Consider the following 25,333-nt stretch of genomic DNA (forward strand, 5'->3'; position numbering starts at 1 on the left):
TACGAGGAAAGGCCGAGGGCCTTGGGAATGTTTAGTTTGGAGAAGAGGAGATTGAGGGAGGACATGATTGCTCTCTTTAAGTATTTGAAAGGCTGTCATTTGGAGGAGGGCAGGGAGCTGTTCCAGTTGGCAGCAGCGGGTAGGATCCAAAGCAATGGGCTTAAATTACATGCACAAAGGTACTGGCTGGATATTAGGAAAAACGTTTTCACGGCCAGAGTAGTTCAAAAGTGGAATCAGCTGCCTAGGGAGGTGGTGAGCTCCCCCTCACTGGCAGTTTTCAAGAAGAGGCTGGAGGAATATTTGTCAGGGATGCTTTAGGCTGATTCTGCACTGGGCAGGGGGTTGGACTAGATAGTCTGTATGGCCCCTTCCAATTCTATGATTCTATGATTAAGTCGCCTAATTGTCCATGAGCAGTCACTGACTATTTACGCACCTCTTTTAAGCCAAGTGTATGGTGACATAAAGTGGCACAGGGATGTGAGTCTTCATCCACTTAGCTATCCTTCACTTGAGTCAATATAACCAGCCAATCACTGTGGATGTCGGTTCAGAAGGTAGGATTTCTCTGGGGCTTGAGCCCTGGCACCTCATTGTAGAAATTAAACACTATGCACTATACTACACATTAACTCCAATGGGTTGTCTAGAGACCCAATCGTTCAGAAATTCTCCTGCACAAGGCACACTGAAATTATGGGGAGATGCAAGAGGTCAATGTGGCTTGGGTCAGCTCTATTACTGATATGTACAGGTAATAACTTTCTCCATCCATCAACTTTTATACTGCATGAAATCTGAGAATAAAGAGCCAGGTTCTCTTTACATCTGGGATAAGTAAGACTCTTTGGCACTTGATCAAGCATAATGTAGATAAAAAAGGCATAATCTAGACAAAACAAGGCTAATCCGAGCCTCCAGGTGTTCTACTGAAGCAAACCCCTTTGAAGAGAGAAAGGATTATGGTGGGTGACTGCTATGAGGGGCACCTGTGTTAATTCAAAGGGAAAGCACACATGGATACATTAAGAGCTCTCAGAAGTAAGACAATAACCGTTCGTTTAACACAGTTATTAGAGTGCATTCTTCTTTGTGTACGATTAAGACGTTTCATTATGCTCCAGGCACACTAAATTAGCACACAGATTTCTTTCCCATTGTATTTATACAAGCACTTAATACTTCCTTGCTGTCTTATCACAATACAGAATAGTTGGCTTTTTCCTCTCAAAAGGACATACTTAAATCTGAAAATGCCACAGAAAAAATAGCACAAAATCTTAATGATTTCTGATCATTTGCGTTCATCCCATGTTCTTGCCCATGCGCTTCCTGAAATCAAATTCATTTACAGAAGACACTTGTGCAGAAACCCTAGAAATATGAACGGATTGGAGGAAATACCAAAAATTAATTGAACGGAGATGTAAGTGGACATTTTTTGATCAGGGAACTAGTCTCAAATGGAGCTGGCAGGCTGTATGGGATAAAGAGCCTTTATTTTGTTTTAAAATAAATTCCCTACCTTCTGTGAAAGAGAAGATGCCTCAGTGGCAAAAAAAGGGATTACAATAATCAAAACCAATAAAAGTGCAGGCATTAGAAGTGAAATAGCAGTTCTGTGGTTCTTGCATTCTATGAGCACGAGAATATATGCGGGCTCTCCAACAGGAAAAGGACTGCTTCAAATGTTGTTTCATTTTCAGGCTGCCCCTGCCCCAAGAATAATTTCTGCATTTGTTTTTTTTATCCTGCTCTTCTTTAAAGGAGCTCAAGACGGCATACATAATAATAAACATACATCTCTTTTTCCCTTACCAGGGCTTAAAGCAGTTCGGGACAATGCTTTTGATCAGGGAAAATTATTTTTATTTTATTCAATTTATATTCCACTCACCCCGGACTCAGAGTGGATCACAGGCAGTAATAAACACAATAAAACAGATAGCATGAATTAAATTAAAACATATCAGCCAGAGCAGTAAAGTCTAAAATGGACAGTCGTGCCCATATGGCACATCACCAAGCATTAAGACACATCTGTAGGGCAGGGTGGGCAGCTTCCAGATGACAGCAATCTGGTGGGCAACACTCCCCCTCCCCATAGGAGGCTGTTTTTTCAGCCTGCCCACCTTAACCCCCATATACCCAGCAGAACATCTTTGTCTTGCAGGCCCAGTGGAAAGAGAATAAATTTGGCTGGGGCCGGGTTTCCACAGACAGAGAGTTCTACCAGGTTGGGTCCAGGACCGAGAAAACCCTGGCCCCCTGACAGGCAAGGTGAACCTCCCTAGGGCCAGGGACCACCAGTAGATGTTGATCTGCTGAATGGAGCAGTCTCCAGGGAACATACGGCGCAGAGGCGGTCCTGCAGGTACGCTGCTCCCAGTCCACTAAGGGCTTTAAATGTTAAAACCAAAACCTTGAACCTGAGCTGGAATTCCACTGGGAGACAGTGTAGCAGGCGCAAAACTGGTGTCATATGTGACCGGAACTGAGTCCCAGTCAGAATATCCACTGCTGCATTCCGGACCAGTTGTCACTTCCAGATCAGACCCAAGGACAGCCTTGGGCAAATGGCACAGAGGAAGAGCTAACATCTCCCCAACCCTGAACCAAATGTACATCCCCTCTCCCGTTTTTCAGCTGCCCTTTAGGCACTTGGAACCATCATCACAAATAGTTTGGTTCCTAGTCTGGCAGACTCAAAGACCAAGCTCAGAGATCTTACCTCTCCCATGAACTTTTTAGATGGCTTTAAATAAGCTTCTCTTCTCCAGCTAGATATCAAGTGGAGTGCAAGTGGAGCGCAAGTGAACAGGGAGGAATCCACGTGAGTCTGTTCACTTGCCATTCAGGGGTTACTTGTCGCTTGTAGCTTGGGCCTGAGTTTCAGTGCTTAGGGCGATAGCCTTAAAATATGTTGCATTTTAGAATGCAGGAATGGAGGAATGTATTATCCAGGATGACATTACTTTGCTTCTCCTACAGAGCTCTCCACCCAGGAGTGGATTAAAGAAAACTCTCTGTTCAAAGGCTATGTTTCCACACTTCTGGAACCTTTTTAGTAACTCGAAAGAAGACTGCAGATGGGCAACAGGGGAAAAGGCAGCGAACACTTGCTTCTGCCCAGTCATACCTTCTCCTGCTAAGATTCTCCGCAGCTAAGCAAGTCATGACCTGATTTCAGAAACTGCATAGCCACAGTGAGAATGAAAGCTGAAACACCCTCCGTACCTTTCCCTCCTCCCAGGTTAGCTTCTGTATGAGGAGGATCCTGCATCTCGCCAGTGATGGGGTTCCAGGTAAAGGGGTGGCAGGGGTCAGCAAAAGCAACCAGGGCAAGTGGGACTTTTAAAAAGGAAACCAAATACGAATCATTTCTCACAATGAAAGACATTTTGAGTGCATTACAACTAGGTTTTGATTGCTTTACTAGCGGTGAAAAGGGGAGTCGTTATTCAGAATTAAGTCGCCTTTTTAGCCCTTTCGGACCGTTGGTGTATACATTAATTCCCTTGGTTACTTTCTTGTACTCTTGATGAAGGGGCTGCAAAGTGTGTGAAGTGACGCCACTTACCAGCCTTGTGCTTCAGGCACCATGAGAGTTGTGTCAGTGTTAGTGTATCTGTGAAAAACCCATTTACACCTGTAACTAATCACTTGATAGTCACCTGATGATGAACACACATTTCTGAACTTCTGAAGTTCAGAATTGTCTTCATATAAGAAATATGGATCGGGTGGGCTGTTAGGGAGTGGCTTAGCAGGGAACACAAGTGTAAACAGGGTTCATTTTGAGGGGGAACGCACAGGAATGCAGTTTCGGCAGTTCTCCAAAGAGGTCATGTCAGGTGGCCCCGCCCACCTGTCTCGCGGCAATTTTGAGCCCGTTTCAGCCTGGATTGGGGCTGAAACGGCCCAGATTGGGCCTCTGACGGGTGGTGGATCACTCTCCCGCTCAGCAGCGGCCTGATCCTGATGATTTTGGGCCCGTTTTCAGCCATTTTCAGCCCCTTTTGCCATTTTGGGCCCAATTTTGGCCCTGAATGGCCAGGATTGGGTCCAAAACAGCCAAGATAGGTGATGTCAGGGGGTGTGGCATATGCAAATCATAGTTGCAGAGGAGTAGCCATGTTAGTCTGTAGTAGCAAAAGCAAAAAGAGTCCAGTAGCACCTTTAAGACTAACCAACTTTATTGTAGCATAAGCTTTCGAGAATCACAGTAGCATCTGACGAAGAGAACTGTGATTCTCGAAAGCTTATGCTACAATAAAGTTGGTTAGTCTTAAAGGTGCTACTGGACTCTTTTTGAATATGCAAATCAGTTATGCTAATGACACAATTCTGGTGATGTCAATGGGGCGTGGCATATGCTAATGAGTTATGATAATGAGTTGCGCTACTGAGTTCCTGAAGCTCTTTTTCTACAAAATGACCCCTGAGTATGAAACAGACCCTGCAGTGTCACTCTGGATTTCCAGAGGCGCCGGGTGCAGATACCAGATCAGCTTGGCTCAGCAGCTGTTTGGGGTTATGGCATTGGCTGCTGACTCTCTCATTTTGCAACATTTTGCACTTGAAAGCTTAGGCCTCTGATGTGAATCCATTTTCAAGCCATCCAAATTTCCATCACTAGTAAAGGGGTTGCCAACTTTCCAACCACCGAATATAGATAAGCCATTAACTATATGAATGCAGGCATTAGCAGGTCATGCTTGTCTCCGAGATGTGAAAAGCTCCCTCTGATTTCTACAGATCAAGCTATTTTAATGGCACAGGAGCAGACCAAACTATTCATTTGGCTGCCTGTAAATCATGTGGCTGATTAAAAAGTCTTTCTCCTGTGCTGACATCACTAGGAGTGAGCACCCCAAAAATATTGGGGTTTCCTGCTTTGGGTGAAACCAGCGCGGGGCGTTTGAAACTGAAAGCCCCCTTTTTTTTAGATTTTAGATTTTTCTACAAACCTGGGGCATTTTCAGGTGTGTAGGAAGATCTGTCTTGTCCATTCATGTCTCCAGTCTCCAGATTTAAGTATCCACAGATCAGGGCCACTTGGCTATTAGTATATAAGATGGTTGGGGTTGATTTTTTTCTGTGCTGTATTATTGAATGTAACTGTATTTTACTGCTCTCTTCTGCTCTCTAGTGGTTGTTCTGGAAAGCAGCTTAGTCCCACTGTGCACCTGTTCTGGAGGGAGGCCTTGCAGCCCTGTGTTAAAGAACTACAAGTCCATTAAAAATGGAGTCAGCAGACACAGGTTTAAATCCAGAGACCCTGTCACTTGTAGCATGGCTCTTAGTAACAAACCATTCTGGTATGCTAAACCCTAAGCAGAGAGTTATGCTCTGACTCTCGCAGAGCTTGGTTGGCAATAGCAACTTGTTTCCATTGGGTGCCACACGGGGCTTACAAGCTCCCAGGTTGATTCCAGGCACATCAGAGCAGCTCCTGCTCAACTCCTGTTCTTTGAACCATGTGCAAAAGCTCACCTTGAATTGGGGAGCAAGGATGGCAAAACCTGAACCCAGAGTGAATATTCAAAAAGCCCCTTATTATCTCTTTAGAGGCTGAGCTGTCCCTGGTAAAATAAGTATTTAATTAATGTTGCATTTTTGTCAGCTAAATAGAGTAACGGCCGCACTGAATAGAATCCAGACTTAATGAGCATCGCTTGCACATCCTTACTTGGGGAGAGACAACACAGGGCAGGAAGAGAGGCTTCCTCTTATTGATTCCAGCTGTCTGGCATTTAATTAGAAAACTAGATGACTCCATAAGCAGCTGGGATCTTTTGAATGGAGTCAGTGAGAGAGCTGTAGGTGAGGCAAGTGTTACTGAGAGATGCAGGGAGCGGGGATATATTTGTTTAGTAGAACAGTTTTCAGGTTGTCTGAATTCAATATAATCATAGGGGGGGCGGTTAGCCAGAGCCTCAGGTAGTGTAAATTTAGAATGCTTCATTAATTTCAGGGTGATTGTGTGGAATTAACACAGGCTTATTACTTATTTGATTGCCATGGACTCCCGTTTGCTTATTGTTCTGTGCTCCCAAACCTTGTAGAAACAATAATGCATTTTTTGCCATGTTGTTCCCAAGTGTTGATTCTACTTGGCCCAGTTCTTCTCTGGTGGTTACCTTATGGGCATCCTTTCCTTTGAATCAGAAAGCACTTCTCTGATCAATTTCAGCTTTGCTGTTTTTATCTCGACACAGACAGAAATCAACTGCTTGGAGAAAAATGTTTTGTCTCTTGAGAAAAAAAAAAGGTTTAATGGGATGTTCTTTACCAGGTGATGCTATTTATCTCCATGCCATGAAAAACTGCAGCTACCCATTTCCACACATTAGGCCTCTCTTAATGGGACAGGACATTTTTCTTCATGCCTGTTGGCACCCTTAAGTCAGACCGTTACACTGTGATTAACTCTGAGTAGTTCGGTGTCACAGGACTCTTGCGAGAGCAAGACCACTCTTGCACAAGTCTGGTTAGATTTACAAACCAAACTGGTTTTTAAAGCACAATCTCACATTATGCTAGCAGCAGTAAATAATCAAATAAACATGTATTAAAAATGCCATATTATCTCACCTACAGGAATTAAGGATACCAACTAAAGAGTCTTTCTTGCTTGATACAGCAACTCAGAAGAAATAACATTCCAAATCTGTGTTTCAGAAAACACAGGAGTGGGTGGAGGTGCTGTAGAGTTGCAACAAAACCATAGCATCCTCATCCACGAGGTGTTCCAGGCCAGGGATGAGCAGAGGTGGTTTGCATTGCCTTCTTCCCTGTAGCAACCCCAGTCTTCCTTGGTAGTCGCCCATCCAAATACTGATCATAGCCAACCCTGCTTAGCTTCCAAGGTCTGACAAGCTCAGGCTAAGCTGGGCTATTCAAGCCACAGAAGACAGCATTAAGTAGATCAAGATGGGTTAGTCTGTCTGTAGCAGTAGAAAAGAGCAAGAGTCGTATAGCACCTATAAGACTAACAAAATTTGTGGTAGGGTATGAGGTTTCGTGAACCACAGCTCTTTTTTACAGCATTAAGTACTGTAACACACTTGCTGAGGACCAAACTTTAATAAAAGGTTTCCAAGTGGTCTCCAGCACAGGTCTTATAACAGTTACTCTGCTTAAATAGTCAACTTCCACAGAAGTACTACTAGAACCAATATAGTACTGACACAAATAACTTACTATAGATATGCAACAGCACCGCCCACTGATAGAGGTGGTCATAGAATTATAACAACTTTCCCCCCTTTATACGCCTATAATCATATTTAGGAAGGCACAAAATCTGTAAACCAAAAAGATTTCTGAGCATGTCTCCTGGCCAAGTTCTATATTCATTTGCCAAGCCCATGTCATTGATAACTGAAGCATGGGGTTCAGGGCATCTTGTGAGATCTAACGTTTCTGCTATGGGCACAATACCTTTTGTCTGTGTCAGAGCCCTCCGAATTTTCTAGCAATTCCTCCTCAAAGATGGGATTGCCTTTCAGAAGCTGCAGGGACCTCTAGTGACATACTGACCAGCAACAACAGGGTTCCCAACAGCAGTGGTTCTAGTGTCATGGTCCAAAGTGAAAATCCAGGGTTAGGTAACATATTTCAGAGGCAAAGCCCAAGGGGCATTTCCCCTACTGGTGATGCTGGGTCCCATGTTAGGCTCCTCTCTACAAGCAGAGTCAGCTCCTCTACTCCTAAGTAGTAGTGGGATCCAGATCTTGCCATGACTTATTGGTCTATTCTGGCCCTTCATCAGCAGGTGGGAGGCCTCAGGCTGCCAAGGGCACACTCCTGTGCCTGGTCCAGGTCTCTGCCCTAGCCCTTCACCTTTCTTACTCCTGGGATCCTTTAAGAAACCACATTGACTCTGGTAGTGGACAGGTCCATGCTGGGGCCTCCTGGCTCAGGGGGTGGTGCTGGTGCTGGCTCAGGATCCCTTTGGGAGGCCCCTGAGGAACCTGTCTCGCAAGAGGCATCTGCCAAAGAAGAGCTTGAGGGCAGGTTGTCCCCCTCTTCTGATGTGATACCAGTGCAGTCCATGACAGTATACTTCACCCATTCTTGCTGCCTGTGCAGGCTTATGAGGACCACAAATAATTTCATACTCTTATCTCCCACACAAATTTGTTCTTTGTTAGCTGGTACAGAGATGTTGCCCTCTCTGATAAATCTTTTACAAATCTTGTGTAAAAACAGCAGAACTCATGAAATCTTTGTACCTCATCCACAGTTGTTGCTATCTTCCTTTTTAAAAAATCAGATTTAGTTTTCGGGTTGGAGGCTCCCGCCCATTCTCACTGACAATATGTCGAAGGAACCTGATACAGTTTCTTGTGAGCTGGCTCTTATTCCCTCCCTGTTTAAATTCAGACTCTTTGAATACTTGCAGAATCCTTTCCAGGCCCAACAAATCTTCTTTCTGTGTTTTATGGAAACAGATGGAGGCATCTAAGTAGGAGAGGATGATTCATTTCATAGGATCACCAACTCATTGAAAGATACTCAGGACATTCATAAGCCCAAAAGGCATTCATTCTGCAGTTGTCAAAGAGCCCCATGAAAGATCTTCCAGAGCCACTTGAATATGGTGATATCCAGATGCCAGATCAAAACTACTAAAAAATTGTTCCAAACATTTCATCCTATGTATCTGCTATGTGTGGAGGTAGACAGCCGTCTTGAACAGTTTGTTTAATCTTCTGTAGCAAACATGGATCTTCAAGTCTCCATTTGGCTTCTTTACAATTACTTAAAGGTGTAATTTATACATTAAAATCAATTAAGCATGCATATGCGCAGCCCACTCAAACCCCACAAATGTACATTCAAAGGCCTCTTGTGTGGTTTCTCAGTAAAGAAAAACAACTTAAATGTATTAACAGCTAAGGATTTTTTAAGTCATAGAAACTGCAAGTATTTAAATCTTTCAAAATATATAATCAACACTGTATAGTAAAATCTTAAAGCCATGAAAAAAAGCAGGGAAGACAAACCATTCCTTAAAAGAAGACTGAAGCCATGAAACTCTAGAGGAAATATCTGCTGCATTCAACATTAATAGCCAGTGATTTCAGTAGTAATATGGAGAACCATGTGGGGAAACCTTACCACTACACAGTAAATAGTTTGGTGTAGTGGTTTGGTGTAGTGGTTAAGAGTGGTGGGACTCTAATCTGGAGAATCAAGTTTGATTCCTCACTCCTCCCCTTGAAGCCAGCTGGGTGACCTTGGGTCAGTCACAGCTCTCTCAGAGCTCTCTTAGCCCCACCTACCTCACAGGGTGATTTTTGTGGGGATAATAATAACATACTTTGTAAACCGCTCTGAGTGGGTCTTGTTGTCCTGAAGGGCCGTATGTAAATGGAATGTTGTTGTTGTTGTTACATAACAACTCCATACTTTACCAAACATAAAACTGCAGGACAGAAAAAACCTAGCCCCAGTTTGTAGTGATATAGATGACCAAGCAACTATATGACAAAAAATCCTAAGGCAACAGGTGTGTTTACCCTAAGTGTATAGAGACTGGAGGACTCCAAGGCAGTGATTCTACTGGATGCAGAAGTGCTGGCAGAGCCACCAAGTAGATCTTTAATAGATCCTGTTTGGATTTTTTTCAGGGGAGATTTTCTTGTGTTTCTAATTGATGAGAGTTTAGTGGCTCTCTTTTAAATGGCACAAGGTATGCAGTACAACAATAACATGCTCTTCATCTGACAAGAAATGAATGGCTGTGGGATTCTATCTTTAAAAGGCTTGTTGGGGTATATTTATGAAATGTAAGATAATGCCCACCCTCGAACTAGAAGACAGTCAAATGATACTTTCAGATGTATCTACAGTGACTTTTTTTAGCTCTTAGGACATGCTTATTTGAAACAGGAAATATCTGACTGTATTATTCTGAGGTATGGCTGCTCTTGCTCTTGATCCTGGCAGTTATTATGGGTATACATAGGTGGAAACATAAATGCAAAGCTTATTAGTGAGGAGAGGAATTGCTATAAATAGCTATATATGACTGTTGATACCAGGAGTGAGAAAACAAGGAATTCAAATGGATGCTTAAGATTCACAGAATCACAGAGTTGGAAGGGGCCATACAGACCTTCTAGTCCAACCCCCTGCCCAGCGTAGGATGAGCCTAAAGCATCTCTGACAAATATTCCTCCAGCCTCTTTTTGAAAACTGCCAGTGAGGGGGAGTTCACCACCTCCCTAGGCAGCTGATTCCACCTTTGAACTACTCTGACTGTGAAAAAGTTTTTCGTAATATCCAGCCAGTACCTTTCTGCATGTAATTTAAGCCCATTGCTTCAGGTCCTACCCTCTGCTGCCAACTGGAACAGCTCCTCGCCCTCCTCCAAATGAGAGCCTTTCAAATATTTAAACAGAGTAGTCATGTCCCCCCTCAATCTCCTCTTCTCCAAACTAAACATTCCCAAGGCCTTTCCTCATAGGGCTCAGTCTCCAGACCCCTAATCATTCTCGTTGCTCTCTTCTGCACCCTCTCAGTTTTGTCCACATCCTTTTTGAAGTGAGGCCTCCAGAACTCCAGGTGCGGCTTGACCAAGGCAGTATAGAGAGGGGCTATGACCTCCTGTGATTTTGATGCAATGGCCCTTTTGATACAACCCAAGACAGAGTTTGCCTTTTTTGCCACTGCATCACACTGACTGCACATATTTAGTTTACAGTCCACTCTTACTCCAAGATCTCTTTCACATACACTACTAAAGTATGCTACTTTAAAGCTACATTGATATAGCTTTAAAATTACTCACATCTGAACAGAGATCGTATCTTGATCTGTCAGACATGAAATCCCCCAGTGCTGACACATAAATCAACAAATATGATGCAAGATATGAGACATGGAATATAGATTCCATGTCTAACTCTGGTTGCTAATAGATTGTGTTTCATTAAAATGATTCATTAAATTCTTATTTGTCTGCTTCTACATCTGCAGGATCAAGGAAACAGCTAATTAGCTAACTGCAACTGTCTGAACTATTTTGTGTATTGAGCAAAACTGTTCATTTCCTAAGCCTGGTTAGAAATGGAGAATCCTTGCAAGTGTGTGCATGTGTGCGGCAGAAATATTATAGAGGCCAAAGAAATGTTTTACATCAGACTTGAATGTCTGAGCCTTTCCTTTTCCTACCTATAACAACAACATCATCACCATCATTCGATTTATATACTGCCCTTCAGGACAACTTAATGCCCACTCAGAGCGGTTTACAAAGCATGCCATTATTATCCCCACAACAACAAACACCCTGTGAGGTAGTTGGGGCTGAGAGAGCTCCAGAGAGCTGTGACTAGCCCAAGATCACCCAGCTGGCTTCAAGTGGAGGAGTGGGGAATCAAACCCGGCTCTCCAGATTAGAGTCCCGCGTTCTTAACCACTACACCAAACTGGCTCTCTACCTACACAAACTTGTGTTCGCTATTTCATTGCTGAGACCACTTATATGATCCAAACAGGCATGCTGTTTAAGACAGAGTGAGGGAGATATAATTAACTTTGCTGGGCAAATCTGGTGAACTTGCAGGTAATCAGATGGTAGTACAAGTGGAATCAATTCAGAAGGAAAGTGTTCATTTTAAAAAACTGTTTATGAATAAAAGAAAAGCTGTTCCTTGCAGCAGCGTGCTTTTATTTTTAAAAATCAGTCCATGTTATGGTCGTCTGCTACTACTCCTTTTCAAAAAAGCTAAACATTTTTGTCCTAATCCACCACAGAAGATACGGATTCCCTCGTTGAATTTGGAACTGCAGGGTGGATGTTGAATTGTGATGCATATTCCAGCACGAGGCATCTGATACAGCTCTCGTTCATACGGATGTAGGGCAATGATCCCCAATATGGTACGCAACTGGTTTGCTTCTTTGACAAAGCATCTTTCCCCCAAAGCAGAGAGCCACTCCTGGCTTAACTTCATTGGAGCAGGAGGGGTTTCTGAAGACTCAAGGAGGCATCACCTAAGTCACCCAATTCAGGAGCAGACGCTTCCATCATAGGAGAATGCTTGGTTTGTAACCTCATAACAAGATTGTCCCTGGCCCCCATGGTAGCCTTTTGTGGTGGCACCCACTACGAGATGGGGGAGCCAGGTTCAAATCCCCACTCTGCTATGACAGCTGGCTGGATGACCTTGGGCCAATCGCGCACTCAGCCTAACCTACCTCACAGGATAGTTGTGAGGATAAAATGGATGGGAAAAGAATGACTGAAGCCACTTTGGGTCTCCATTAGGGAGAACAGTGGGGTATAAATGAAGTAAATAAATAAATAAATTCCAAAAATGCCCACAAGAGCAACAAGATTGAAGATTCCTGGTGAAGACTGTAGCCCTTTGCATTGCAATGCAGTTACTGATTTGGGTGGCACATGAGTCATGTCATATGACTATGCTGGGACTGATGCTATCGACTGCAGTGCAAAGCAGAAGCTGAAGGGCAGAGTACTGCTTTCCACCCGTCTCTTTGTGATACAGCTAAGCTTCAGTTTTCAGAATGTCAGAAGTCTCCGTGCTATTGAGATGTATAGCTGTAATTGTGTACAGGGTGAATCACGGTTACTTTGGATTCGTTGCCTATGATTCTATCATTGTGATTATTAGAAAAGGAAATTCTACATGGGCATAAACCTGCATGCCCATGGTAGGTGAAATGCCTTTACAGTGATGTCCTGGTACTCTCTAAGTGCCAAAATAAAATTGGCACTTAGAGAGCATTGTTATCTAATCAAGAGTATTTGCTAATTGCTGTACTAAATTGATTTGTTTCCTGTAAACTCTTTGTGTGATTTTAATTATGTAATCTGAAAATGTGATTTTTGTGATCTCATAGGATATATATGTTTGTATCTTTCTATGCTCCCAATAAGACTTCTGAATAAACACAGCAAGTTTATCTATGGGCCAAGCTACAAGTGACGAATGACACTTGAACGGCAAGTGAACAGACTCACATGTATTCCTCCCTGTTCACTTGCCCTCCACTCGATCTAGGGAAGCCCCTAGATGTCTTTTAAATCCATAGGAGCAGCCACATGATGCAGGGGACTGGGTGTTGCATAGAAGTAGGAGGTTTTCCCATATGTGCAACTTGGTGTATTTTACTAGAGATATTCATTCTCAGTCTTTAAGACTAGAATACATTTGTCCCAGCCTTCTGAACTTCAACAACAAGGTTCTGCTTTTTAAAAATCCCATCATTCAGTACCACTTGAGCAAGTGTTTCTTCAGCAGAAGTAGAAAACTGTCATAACTACTTACAATAAGGGAGACCCCCCTGGAGGCACACAGTTCTTCCAGACCTCACTAAAAATATCCCTTCTGTGCATGAGAAGGTCAAACAACACTTAGGCAAGGGATGTGTTGTGCTGTTTTCTGTGAGTGCCTACGCAAAACCATCTTGACTAGCGTATGCAATCCCAAATGTCCTAATTTAGAGCAAAAAAATAAGATATACTGTCAAAGGCTTTCATGAATGGAGAACGTTGTTGTAGATTTTCTGGGCTGTATGGCCATTGTAGTTCCTGATGTTTTGCCAGCAGCTGTGACTGGCATCTTCAGAGGTGTAGCACAGAAAGACACAGAGAGATTTCTGTCTTTTGGTGCTACACCTCTGAAGATGCCAGTCACAGCTGCTGGCAAAACGGCAAGAACTACAATGCCAAGACCACGGCAATACAGCCCGGAAAACCCACAACAACTAAAGAAAGAATAAGACTTAGATCCCCTTTCATTTAGTTCACCAAACCATGCAAAACTTGAGCAGAAGGTAGCCTGTCTGAAGGGAAGCTTGTTCTTAGCTGGCTCGGCTGGGTTTCAGCCCAGTGTTCCTCAGCAGGCTCCTGCCTCATCTGTGCCTGATCCTCTGTGGCTGGCTCCTTGCCCTGGCACAGCTAATGCTCCCTTACTGTGCCTCTGCTGCTAATCTATGAATAAAGGATACGGTGGTTTTTTTCAGCCTCTCAGGTAGAATTAGAGCAGGATGAAATTATGGCGGTGTGGAGATGTTTGCCATGTTTGTTCTGAGTCAACAAAGCGAGAGTATCACAGTAATGTACAAATAAACAGAAACAAACAAGCCGTGAAATCTAACTAATGGGTGTCTCTATTGTAAATCAATCAAATTTGAGCAGCATTAAAGTCAAATTAAGCAAGATACAGAGAATATATGTACACACCGTGTAGGTGATTACAGAAGGCAACGCATCATATATAAATACTTAAAATATAATTCAACAGGATTTCCTATAGAGTATTAAAGTGCTATGTGCCTAAAATTGACCCGAGGTCTGAACAGTAATCACCAAAGTCCCAGTAAGTATATAATGAAGCAATGCCAGAAGGTCTTCAGTGCAGTCAATTTCTATTGGAGAAACAGTGTATATGGTCTCATATAAAGACAGTGATAGGCGGCAGTGAAGAATGGATACACAACTGCGACGGGAAGCCAGCAATCTGCCTGTTTCACCTCTTCATCCTGGCAGTCGTTATATCACAGGGCACGCATATACACCTCCACTAGTCATTCGATATTCTTTTAGCCTTTAGCATCTGCCTTCCATTTTGGCACGTGCTCTATTGATTTACAATAGAGACACCCATTAGTTAGATTTCACGGCTTGTTGTTTCTGTGTTTGTTCTGAGGACAAGCTAGCAAGGCAGGAATTAAATGGTCTTTTGAGCGAGTGAAATCCTGCAAATGAAATCCTCACGTCATGTCATTAGATAACCACATGTGGGACAAAAACCAAATTAGGTATTATGGCACTGATCATGATGTGCCACCGCTTTAATTGAGTGAAGGTGCAATTTGCATTGTGACGCATGGGAAATTAACAGCAAATTCCGTCAATTTGTTATATTTTTAATTCATAGGAGTACCGCCTGTAATATGCTGGTTTTTTTTCAGTGGGTTTGTGCTTCTAGTTTTTTGGTATATCTGTCTTAGGTGCACACACATTTTTAATGTACTATAATTTTTTCTTACTTGCAGGGCCTGTCACCGTGGTTTTTCATAACCTGGCGCTTGATAAGAGCTTAATCATCATTAAGAGTTGAAAACAGCTTTCTAGCTGCAAGAATGCATTCCCTTCAAAATTTGGAATGGGGCAGGAGGACTATTTGAGGTACTTTAAATTTTGGCAGAAAAAGTCAGACAGCTAGAGTTTAGCTAGAATCAACAAACTAAGATACGGCTTTGGAAAGGAGATGCATGTAGTTGTTTAGGAAACTGATGATTGTACTTCCTGCTTTAGGAATTTGCTTGCCTCCAACATGTTCAGCTTCTGTATTTGTAAATAAGCATTAAAGGACTCCACAGACTTCCAGTTCTCTTTAATGATAAGGGCAGACCTTTGTAAAGTGATCCCATTTGAAGCTTCCTGACGCTCAAGAAAGAAAAGTTAATTCTGCCTTTTGTATCCCTTTGCTTTTCTAAAGTAGACATAAGGGCAGAGAATCACATGAGCACTCCCATGGCTAAATGCAAGGCAGAAAGCTAACCGAGATTTTGAGCGTATATTGGCAGCGCGTTTTAGTCTAAACTCATTAAATCAATGCACTTAGACTGGAGTAACTCTGCTTAGGATTGCACCCAGAAGCGTACCTCAAAATCTACCTGTATTTCCTCCCCAGAGTAGTTTGATGCTCTGACTCTGATATGTAGCATTCAGAGCAGGCAGTGATTGTAACAACAAAGCAAGCCTTCTACCTCTTCCATATTAGAGAGAGTAACTCTTTCCTGACCTGACCTCGTTAGATCTTAGAAGCTAAGCAGGGCTGGTCTTGGTTCGTAATTGGATGGGAGACCTCCAACAAAGACCAGGATTGCAGAGGCCCGCAATGGCAAACCACCTCTGTTAGCCTCTTGCTATGAAAACCTCAACAGGGGTTGCCATATGTCAGCTATGACATGAGGGCCGTCTCCACCAACAACAACTCTTTCCTAAGGAAGTTGCTGTCTTTAAATCCAGAAATTCTTTAATTCACATAACTTTAGAGTCCAAGTGCATGACCCAGCCAAAGATAAGCATGTTCAAGTTCCACTTGTTTAATTAAATAGTATTTGCAAATGCTTAATTATCCCGCTGAAATCAATGGGATTTAAAAATGGCTTCATTTGTAAGAAGATCCCACTGAATCAAAGTAGATTTCCATCTAGTCCAGCATCCTATTTTCCATAATGGCCCCCCAGATGCCCCCCAGGAAGCCCATACGTAGAGTAAGAAGCCGTAAAGCCTCCCCAGCAACCCAAATTCAGCGCCATGCATTCTCTAACAAGGAGCTTCCATTGAGCCCTAGCAGCTAATAGCAATTGATAGACCTATTCGCCACAAAATTTTCAAATCCTGTTTTAAAGCTGTCTAAATGAGTGACCACCCTGACATAGCCCAGGTGAGCCTGATCTTGCCTGATCTCAGAAGCTAAGTAGGGCTGGCCTTGGTTAGTAATTGGATGGGAGACCTCCAACAAAGACCAGGGTTGGTATCTGAAGAAGTGAGCTGTGGCTCATGAAAACTCATACCCTACCACGAATTTTGTTAGCCTTATAGGTGTTACTGGACTCTTGCTCTTTTCTACAGGGCTGCAGAGGAAGGCAGTGGCTAACCACCTCTGTTATTCTCTTGCCATGAAAACCCCACTAGGGGTCTCCATAGGCCAGCTATGACTTGAGGGCACTCTCTGCCCCTAAACTAGTGACCATCAACACCTCTTGTTGCAGCAGAGCTCAATGCTTGTGTTTTCATTTTGCCCAGAGAATGCCCAGACTGTGAAACAGCAAACTTCAGCTGCAGAAGCCGAGTCTATTTTCACTATTATCACTCAGGTATTTGAAAAAGGGAATTAAATATACTTGCTGAGCCACTTATCCAGGCAGGTGCTGGCTGCAAGTAGTTTACATCAGTGGTTCGCAAACTGCAAGTTGAGACCCCAAGGTGCGTGGCAGCTCTCTCACAGATGGGTTGAGAGGCCAGGAGGGAGGAAGTGGAATAGAATGAGCTGGGAGAGGGAGCTCTGGGGCTGGCATCTGCAGAATGTGCAAAATGGCCACGCAATACAGTCTGTGGCTCAGCAGTGTTATATTTTTATAAACAGTCAATGTGAAAAACATAACATACACCTCCTCAGAATACAGTGAAGCCTCCCTCCATTAGCATTCCATACCCTGGGAATCTCTTACAGGATGACTCAGCCCAACCCCACTTTCCTGAGTAGACATAAATTACCTGCCAACATTTTCTCCACACTGTGACACTGAGAGATTTCTGTCTTTCAGTGCTACACCTCTGAAGATGCCTGTCACAGCTGCTGGCGAAACGTCAGGAACTACAATGCCAAGACCACGGCTATACAGCCCGGAAAATCCACAACAACCATAATATACACTTGTTCATTGTTAATTGATGGGAGATTCCTGTATTTTATACTTGGGAGGGGGAAAGTTGGATAGAATTACTGTGTAAGTAGGTCCCAAAAGTAGGTTACATTTAGAAGCGGCTCCCAAATGCTACAGTAGAGTCCCATTTGAAAAAATGTGAGCACCATTGGTTCTCAGCACATCTTACATCTTCTTATACATCTGTCATTGCTGAAAAAGAAGTCTCAAATCTTACTAAAGTAGGAATCTGACCTCCTAAGCTTCTTTCTGAAAGCAAAACCAATCATTGCTTAGGAATGTCACAAGGCAAGTCTGGTTACAGGGCCAGTATGAAGAGCGGCAGATTTTGGCATTGTATTTAACAGGGTCACATATTTTTCTAAATTGTGCTTCTGGGTGTATGGAACACATGCAGAAGAGTGATGGTAGCGTGTACCTGTTAAGGAGAGTCCAGGTTAGTTGTAACAACAACTACAACAACCATTTTGCATTTAAAGATGCTATTGAGGGTTGCTAACATTCGAATATGGAACATCTGAAACTTTTCTTGGAACTGTTCCTCCCTAAACGGATCATTAAGGTCTATCTTGTTTCCGCTTGGAATGCGAACAGTAAAAAACCATAGCAAAAGGCACCCGTTGCTTAGAGGAGCTGTCTCTTGTTTGGAAACAGCAGGTAAGTCTTTCCTACCGATTTAGTGAAATCAGCTCCCCCGACAGGAGAGACACAGTTTCTGCCTTCCCAGCAAAAGAAAGTTATTAAAAATAGGGGGGTTGCTGGCTTTACAAGACGTTGTACAATGCAAGACAACGTTGTTGCTGGACATCCTGCCATAGCGAGCCTCACTCTGAAATCCGCAGCGATGAAGTTGGAAAGTTGCTGGTCGAGCCGGAAAAGGAACCAGGGGGCACTGTGCTGCAAGAGGAAAGGCAGCGTCCGCGTTCAAGTTTGAGCACTTAAAGGGCCGGCGGCGAGAGCTTCCTTGCAAGGCGTTTTGTCAAAGGGCTCGGGCGCGGTCTTGGGCGCCGTCCTCGTATTCGCGCAGGTGTTGCGAGCGCTGTCCGTGGTGCTGACCAGAGCCGCGTCTGCAGGACTCCTTAGCGCAGTTTCGATCCGGGGTGACGGGAGCTCGCCTTGGTACGAAACCACTGCCCAGGCTCTGCAGCCCTGTGGACCCATAAAAACTGCGCTGTTCTCGCTCGCTCAGCCCTTTGCAGTCCCAGGAACCCGAGCCCAGATCGTCCACAGCCTGCCCGCCCCCCCGCACACCTCCAACCCAGGACGGGCTCCCTTCAGATGCGTTTCATTTGCACCTTTCCTTTTCTCCGGGAGAGGAGGAAAATGTAGCAGACCTGAGCCGAGGAAAGGGCTCTGCTTGCTTGCTGCATTGAGGTCTGGCCCGGAGCCCTTGTTTTGAACCTTGACGCAAGGAAATTAGTCTCGAGAAGGGGATGGAGACGCACTGGGGATATCAGAGTGGAGCTGGAAGCCCGTATGCCTACTCGGGGACGGGTGCCAGTGAAGCTGGCTTCGAAAGCAGCACTTACTATAATGAAGATCTTCTGCACAAGGTACAGACATGATAGTGTGTGTGTGTGAGAGAGAGAGAAAGAGACAGACAGACACAGGGAGAAAGAGGGTGTGTTAAAAATAGACTCACTGTCTGCAATAATATAAACAGGAGACAGAGTGGAATATTTTGGGAGGAAATAAGGAAAAACATGGGAAAGACGGGAGAGGCTTGGTTTGTGATCATTATACATAACGCTTTACACGTTGAAGAAGCGCATCTACTGCAAAGAGCTTGCAGGTCTCCTAAAGAACAGCAAGTCAAAAGGGGGGGGCGGGGGGACACTTCTAGGCAGTACCTTAAGGTTGTGAGACGGTGCAACTGCACCTATGGTTAGTCGCAAGGTAGGAGGAGGGAAGTTAAGACCAGACTTACTTGGGAAAAATCAGCTGTGGAAGTACCATAATGATTTCTGCAGAGTCATAAAAGACGGCCCCTAATACTAAACTTGCCTCCTTTCATCATGAGGCTGCTCTTCGGAGCTCCCTCTTGAGTATAAGACGACTACAAATAACTGCAATGTTTGGTAAGTCCAAAAGAGGGCGAGAATGAGTTCAGAAGGTGATGGGACATGACGAACCTCAGGCTGTAGCTTATTTATAGAACCCTGTGAAGAGCAGCCCTGCCAGAAACTTGCAATTTGCCAACCAATTACAGGGATTGGATCTGTTTTGTCTATCTTATTAATTCAACACAGCTGTGGAACAACAGCAACCACTAGACCCTTGTTTATTTCCAAGCACTGATAATAAAGCTAATTTGGAAGGGAGATATTAGGCAGGCACCAAGTTTAAGGAGAAATACTGTCTTTTTGCACCAACACACCCCCTGTGGGAGTTTTTGGAAACTCGCCATGTGAGCTGTGTTGATCCAACATACAGTCAAAATTCATTAAGAAAAGCACAGCCTGGTAGTGAACTGAAGAACTTTGCATTTTTCCTTTTCTGTAGCAGACATTGGCTGCTTTCCTTTAACTATTTACTGCAAATTATTCCAGAGGTTTCAGTGGATTTATTGAAGAGTCCCTTGTCCTAATCCTGGTTTGCAGGTTCCAGATTTCAGATGTAGCATTAAGCTCTTACCATCCTCACAAATGGTCTCATTTGTACTTCTCATAATTCATTCATATGTACTTTAGTTATGTGGTTGCTACTTCCACATGGGCTGGTTCCAGCAAAGAGGTGATGCTGATATGGGTAGCAGCTGAAATTTACATGGTATCCCAGAAAATATTTAATTAAGTCAATCTCCACCAAGTTTCAGGGGCAATGTGGCTAACAGATGCTGATGATTTTATTTATTTATTTATTTATTTAATTCGGCTTTTATTCTGCCCTCCCTGCACAGGCAGGCTCAGGGCAGATTACATCAAGTAAAAAAAAAAGTTTAAAAATGTTAACTCAGACACTTCAGAAGAAAGAAGCTCTTTATGCCCTGAAAATCTTATTGGCCTCTAAGGTGTCACTGGACTCAAATCCCGGATTCTTAATATTCAGTAAGCTGTTATATGTCTCACTTCCCCCACGTGGAAGGAGGCGACACTGGAGACTTCTGGTGTTTTGTAATATTTATTTTAAAATATACAGGTAGAGCACAGGTGGAGGCAAAACAGGCATTCCTTCAGAGCAGTGGATCTATGTCACATCAGACCCAGAGAGAGAGAGAGAGAGAGAGAGGAAGAGATCCCATATCCCCAGTAGCTTCAGCCCTCAGTTAGCTGCATCTCTTTCTCTATCTTTGCCAGACTCAGAGGTGCTCTTTCTTCTCATAATGTCCCACATCTGCCTCCTTCCCTTAACTGGGGACAGTCACCTCATTCAAGCTCTGATGGGATTCAGAGGATCATCTAATAATGAGTGCCCCCTAAGAAAACATCCACAATTGTAAAGAAGGTTTTCATACTTTTAGAGGAGCAGCTTTATTACAGCACAATCCTATGTATGTCTACTCAAAAGTACATCTCATGATAGTCAGTGGTGCTTTCTCTCAGGTTGGGAAATATCTGGAAATTTCAGGGATGGAACCTGGGGAGGGAAGGGTTTGCGGGGAGAGGGAGAGGGTTGCCAGGGGCTTGCCAGTGGTGGGCAAACTCCTAGAGGTTTGCCCCTCTGCCCAGGAGGAGGCAGGCCACCACTTGATTGCCTGCCAAATGGACAAATGGGCATGCATGCTCCCATCCCCGTGCACAATGACATCACTTCTGGAAGTGATGTTATCTCATGGAGTGTGCATGCCCTTTATTATTTAAGAATTGGCCCCAAACATTATGTCTTGGGCTGATTCTAAAATAATTGGTCCTGGTGCAAAGTGTTCACACATTCCTGAGCACCACACAATAGTGTCACTTCCAGAAGGAATGTCACTTCTGGAGGGAAGTCCAGGTGAATACCACCCCCCACCCCCAATCACCAGAAAGATCTGGCAACCCTAGGCCACAGCAGGGTATGCACAGTGTCCACCCTTCAAAGCAGCCATTTTCTCCAGGGAAATTGATTGCATGGAGATCAGTTGTAATTCTGGGAGATTTCCAGCCACCACCTGGAAGATGGCAATCATAGGCCACAGCTACCACTGGCCCAGGCCTGGGCAATCTAGCTACTGCAGGTGGTAACCTTGCCAGGAGAGGTGGCCAGAGCTAGGAGCTACCAAAACCTGGGGAAGGACTTCAGGAGGGGAAGCATGCCTAAGAACCTGGGTGAAAACAGGTGGAGGTAAGAAGAGACAAACCAGCCTGGTTGCAGGCTATTTGAGAGCCAGTTTGGTATATTAGTTAAAGAGCAGCAGGACTGTAATCTGGAGAACCAGGTTTGATTCCCCACTCCTCCACTTGAAGCCTGCTGGGAGTGCTTGGGTCAGTCACAGCTCTTCCAGAGCTCTCTCAGCCCACTCACTTCAAAGGGTGATTGTTGTGGGGATAATAATAGCACACTTTGTAAGCCACTCTGAGTGGATGTTAAGTTGTCTTGAAGCACAGTATATAAAACAAATGTTGTTGTTGTTGTTAAGCCTTGGAACTGCTGACTGGGACAAAGCTAAGCCATAAAAAGGGCAACCTCAGTATCTCTTGAGTGTTGACTCACCTTTAACAACACAGACATCCCGGAGAGAGGGGACCCCTGGCATCACACGTAAGTATCCACCAGAATAATTAAGGGCCAGTGTTAAAGGCCAGGGGAATAAAATCTTCTTTACCTGCCTCTGAAAGAAGGAAAGTAAGAAGGAAAGATGGGCCTCCAGAGAGGAAACTAAATCCTCAATGTTGAGACAATCTTACACTTGTTGGATGCTGATCTTGTACCTACCTGGTATTCTCATCAGGGCTTCACTGGCAGATCTCACTGGCAGAGTGGGAGGACTCTTGGTAAATAAATGGTGAAGAAGCTGAAATCGTGTTCCAATTTACATATAACCTTTCTCAGAATTTAAGAAGTCAAGACTGGATAAGTATTTTACCTACGCTTACGTGTTCGATATTTAAAGAACAAAAATGTCTGCCTCTGCGTAGTCTGCCCTTTCTTTTTCGGCAGAAAACTGATCACAGCAGCAAGAAGGAATCACAAACACTCATGCTAAAAATAAAATTATAAATAACATACAGAAGTTCAACCAGAGGTTCTTGTTAGGACTGGATATTCCTTTCTCCTGAGGGAATTTGACTTTTTATGTTGCACGCAAAGGTCTGTAGATTTAATACCTGTCTCCTAGTCTAGGGAGATGAAATACATTGAGAGAGCCACATTACATTTAACACGAGAGCTACACGGTAGCCTTGATATTCACCCTGCAAGGCCGCAGGGAGACTGCGACAGCACCGCAACTCTGCTTGGTTTTATGTATGCAGTGACCTGGATTTTTCTGTCTTGGGTAGCTGAGACATTTGGCTAGTCAGTAAGCAGAACTGGGCTCCGGCACCAGTAAAACCTGCATTGTTGTAGTCATGTCAAAATCTGAAATTGTTAAACTGAGACTAACGGGAAAGTTATTTAGATGGCATCCCATAATGAGTTGAAGTCACTGGATCTAACCTATAAGCAGTTAAGGAATTGACAGCACGCAACCGTCTCCTCAGATTATTCTGCTTGAACAGAGATAGGAGTGCTGTAAAATGTGGACTTTCTTCTAGCATAAAATTGTGCCAATAAAAGAGGAGACAATGAGAAGTCCAGGTGACTACCTACCCTCCACCCCCAACCACACTGGAGGTCAGAATTCTGATTAACCCACAGTCTATCATGGCACACGGTAAGGAGTATGAGAACCCCAGCAAGGAGATACAGGGCCATGCTACAAGTGATGAATGACACAGGTTGGACACTTGTCAGCTTCCCTCAAGTTTTGATGGGAAATGTAGGCATCCTGGTCTTGCAGCTTGGCTCTCCGACTGCTGTCTCATGGACTTTTCAACGGTCGCTTGTCCAACATTCCGCCAAGCTGCCTACATTTCCCATCAAAACTTGAGGGAAGCTGACGAGTGTCCAACCTGTGTCATTCATCACTTGTAGTTTGGCCCTCAGTCACCTGTAAATGCAGAGAGCATTAAGCAGCACCACTCAGCAATGATCTGTGATTCGCATCTCTAAACTAAGGCAGGAGCCACTAGTGTGGCTCTCATGGTGCCCACCCACCAACCCCTTTTTTGGCACCCATCAAATGTTTTTAGAAAGTGGGTGGAGCTTTTGACTAGCAAGGCTTCTGATTGGCTACTAGCAGACTGGCTGTGCAGATTGTAGAAAACGTTGCGTTGGCAGCAGCCACCACCACAGCACAAGGATCTTCACTGCATTAACTGAAGACAGCTGTGTGTATGCAAGGCCATTTCCACACACGTTGAATAATGCACTTTCAATGCACTTTAGCAATCCTTTGGAAGTGGATTTTTTGTTCCACACATGGAAAAGCAGTTCCAAATGTTCACTAAAGAGTATTGAAAGTGGATTATCCAATGTGTGTGGAAGCAGCCCATGACAATATTTTAAAACATTATGTTCATTTTAAAAGGTAACAGAGCTTCTGCCTGATATGTTGAAGAGGTGCGGCTGATGCCTAATCATGCTCCCTCACATTTTGTGGATGGATCTGTTCTGTGGCACCCATTTTGTGGTTGCGCCCACCACCCTGGGTCAGCATTTCAAAGGTGCCCTCAGGCTTAAAAGGGTGGGCGGCCCCTGGACTAAGGATTCCATCAGTGCAAATTTGTTGGAGCTGAACTTTGGGGGCGAAAGGGAGCATTTTGAACAACCAAGGATAGGCTAAGGAGAAAAGCAAATACAGGAAAGACAGGTGGATAAATCTGCCTCGAGGCTCTAGACACAAATATCCATCGGAAATCTCAGTTCCATTACTGTACATTGGGACTATATGGACCTTAAAAAGTTCAGTAAGGTCTTAGCGTCCACACCCTGCCCATGATTTTGTGAATGGAATCTGCCCTGAGCAAGGGTGAATAAGGAGGCCCTTTGCAGGTCAAGTTCATCTTAACACATCCAATACCATGCGAAGAAATTATATTGCTGGTGTGGTGAGCTCAAAAACAGAGAGAGGTAGGTCACAAGATGTTCAAGGTAAATAAGCAGAACCTTTATTTATTTGCTATGTTTTCATCCTGCCTTCCTCCAAGGAGCTCAGGATGGCAAACATAATTCCACCCTGTTCCATTTATCCTCACAACAACCCTGTGAGGTTGGTTAGGCTGAGAGAGAGAGTTCAAGGTCACCTAGCAAGCTTCATGGTATCTGGGAAATCAAAGGGAAGTTCAAACTACAGCTTGGGATGCTGAAAGATCAGCATGGAAATGATAGACTGAAGAGGTATACAGAAGAGATGGAAGGAGGACAGATACCTTCAAAGAAGAATCTTTTGACAAAGAACCAGAAATCTTAGAAAGTGAAGTAAAAGCTGCACTCGAAGCAGTTGGGAGAGTTGGGAGAAACAAGGCACCTGGAGCTATTTCAAGCGATAGAAATGGAGTCCATCAAAATCTTAACTTTTGTATTGGAATGATAAAATTGTGTATTTTATCTTTCATTGTGTATTAATTCATTGTATCACTATATAATGTTGTAACCCACCCTGAGCCCGCTTGTGGGGAGGTCGGGCAAGAAATCTAATAAATTAAAATTAAAATGGTAGAGAAGGAATCTGAGCAAGATTCTCCCAGACCCTAGTTTGATACTGTAACTTCTGTACCACAGTGGATCTCAAAATGATGGCAATAAACCAATGAAATGGGGAACACACAGTGAGAATGAATGAAAGAGCTGGGGGGAAAGAAAGGCACTTCAGGGCATGAATGAGTTTGGTATTAACTCTGCCTCTAGCCTCTCCCCTTTTCCA

The 25,333-nt window shown here is 43.9% G+C and overlaps 1 protein-coding gene across 1 annotated transcript in view; it reads left to right on the top strand.

The window, feature by feature from the left end:
* The first annotated feature begins 18,881 nt into the window (after positions 1–18,881).
* The window catches only part of RAB37 (RAB37, member RAS oncogene family), a 99,970-nt gene continuing 93,518 nt past the window's right edge, over positions 18,882–25,333 (top strand). The window contains exon 1 of the mRNA XM_054978709.1: positions 18,882–19,001. Within this exon, the coding sequence (XP_054834684.1) occupies positions 18,882–19,001 (120 nt within the window). The remainder of the gene's footprint in view (positions 19,002–25,333) is intronic.

This window comes from Eublepharis macularius, chromosome 4, assembly GCF_028583425.1.
Source record: "Eublepharis macularius isolate TG4126 chromosome 4, MPM_Emac_v1.0, whole genome shotgun sequence".
Taxonomy (NCBI): domain Eukaryota; kingdom Metazoa; phylum Chordata; class Lepidosauria; order Squamata; family Eublepharidae; genus Eublepharis; species Eublepharis macularius.